This window comes from Mizuhopecten yessoensis, unplaced genomic scaffold (assembly GCF_002113885.1).
Source record: "Mizuhopecten yessoensis strain PY_sf001 unplaced genomic scaffold, ASM211388v2 scaffold714385, whole genome shotgun sequence".
Lineage (NCBI taxonomy): Eukaryota > Metazoa > Mollusca > Bivalvia > Pectinida > Pectinidae > Mizuhopecten > Mizuhopecten yessoensis.
The window spans coordinates 1-551 of NW_018479094.1; the positions used below are offsets into that span (position 1 = coordinate 1).

Consider the following 551-nt stretch of genomic DNA (forward strand, 5'->3'; position numbering starts at 1 on the left):
GTTGTTCTCTAGGCCTTCTTTCAGCTCACTGTTGTTGAAGATCTGAAGCTGAGCCATTACCAGACACGTCCACCCACAGGACCTTGTAATCAGATGTCACCATGGCAAACAGGATCACACTGAAGAAGCCTTTGTAATTGTAGTACTCTGATCCAGAATTAGGGGGAGCTTTGCATGCCACATGTTTGCCATCAACTGCCCCCACTACGTGAGGGAAGTTCCATCTCTGGTACCAGTCATCTAACAGTTGACGCCAGCCTTCTTCAGTGGTTGGAGGTGACATTTGCTCTTCAAGGTACTCTTCTATGATGGCCTCGCAGACTTCTCTAACAACTTTGCTGATGGTGTTGTGGGGGACCCTCCAGGCATACTGCATGTCATGGTACTTGGCTCCAGATGCCAGGTGACGAAGGGTTATGGCAACTTTCATACCAGGATCCAGGGGAACTCTGAAGTTGGTAGTTTGCTTGGTTAGCCTTGGGGTCAGCCTCTGGACAATCTCATCAAACATGTCTGGAGGCATGCGCATGAAGTTCTGAAAGGATCTTGGG

General features: G+C 49.2%; 1 protein-coding gene across 1 annotated transcript; it reads right to left on the reverse strand.

Annotated features, from left to right (window-relative positions):
* Positions 1-25: 25 nt before the first annotated feature.
* Positions 26-523, reverse strand: LOC110440971 (putative nuclease HARBI1). The gene has a single exon (XM_021484079.1). It carries the CDS (start codon positions 521-523, stop codon positions 26-28), a length of 498 nt encoding a protein of 165 aa, XP_021339754.1.
* Positions 524-551: the final 28 nt, after the last annotated feature.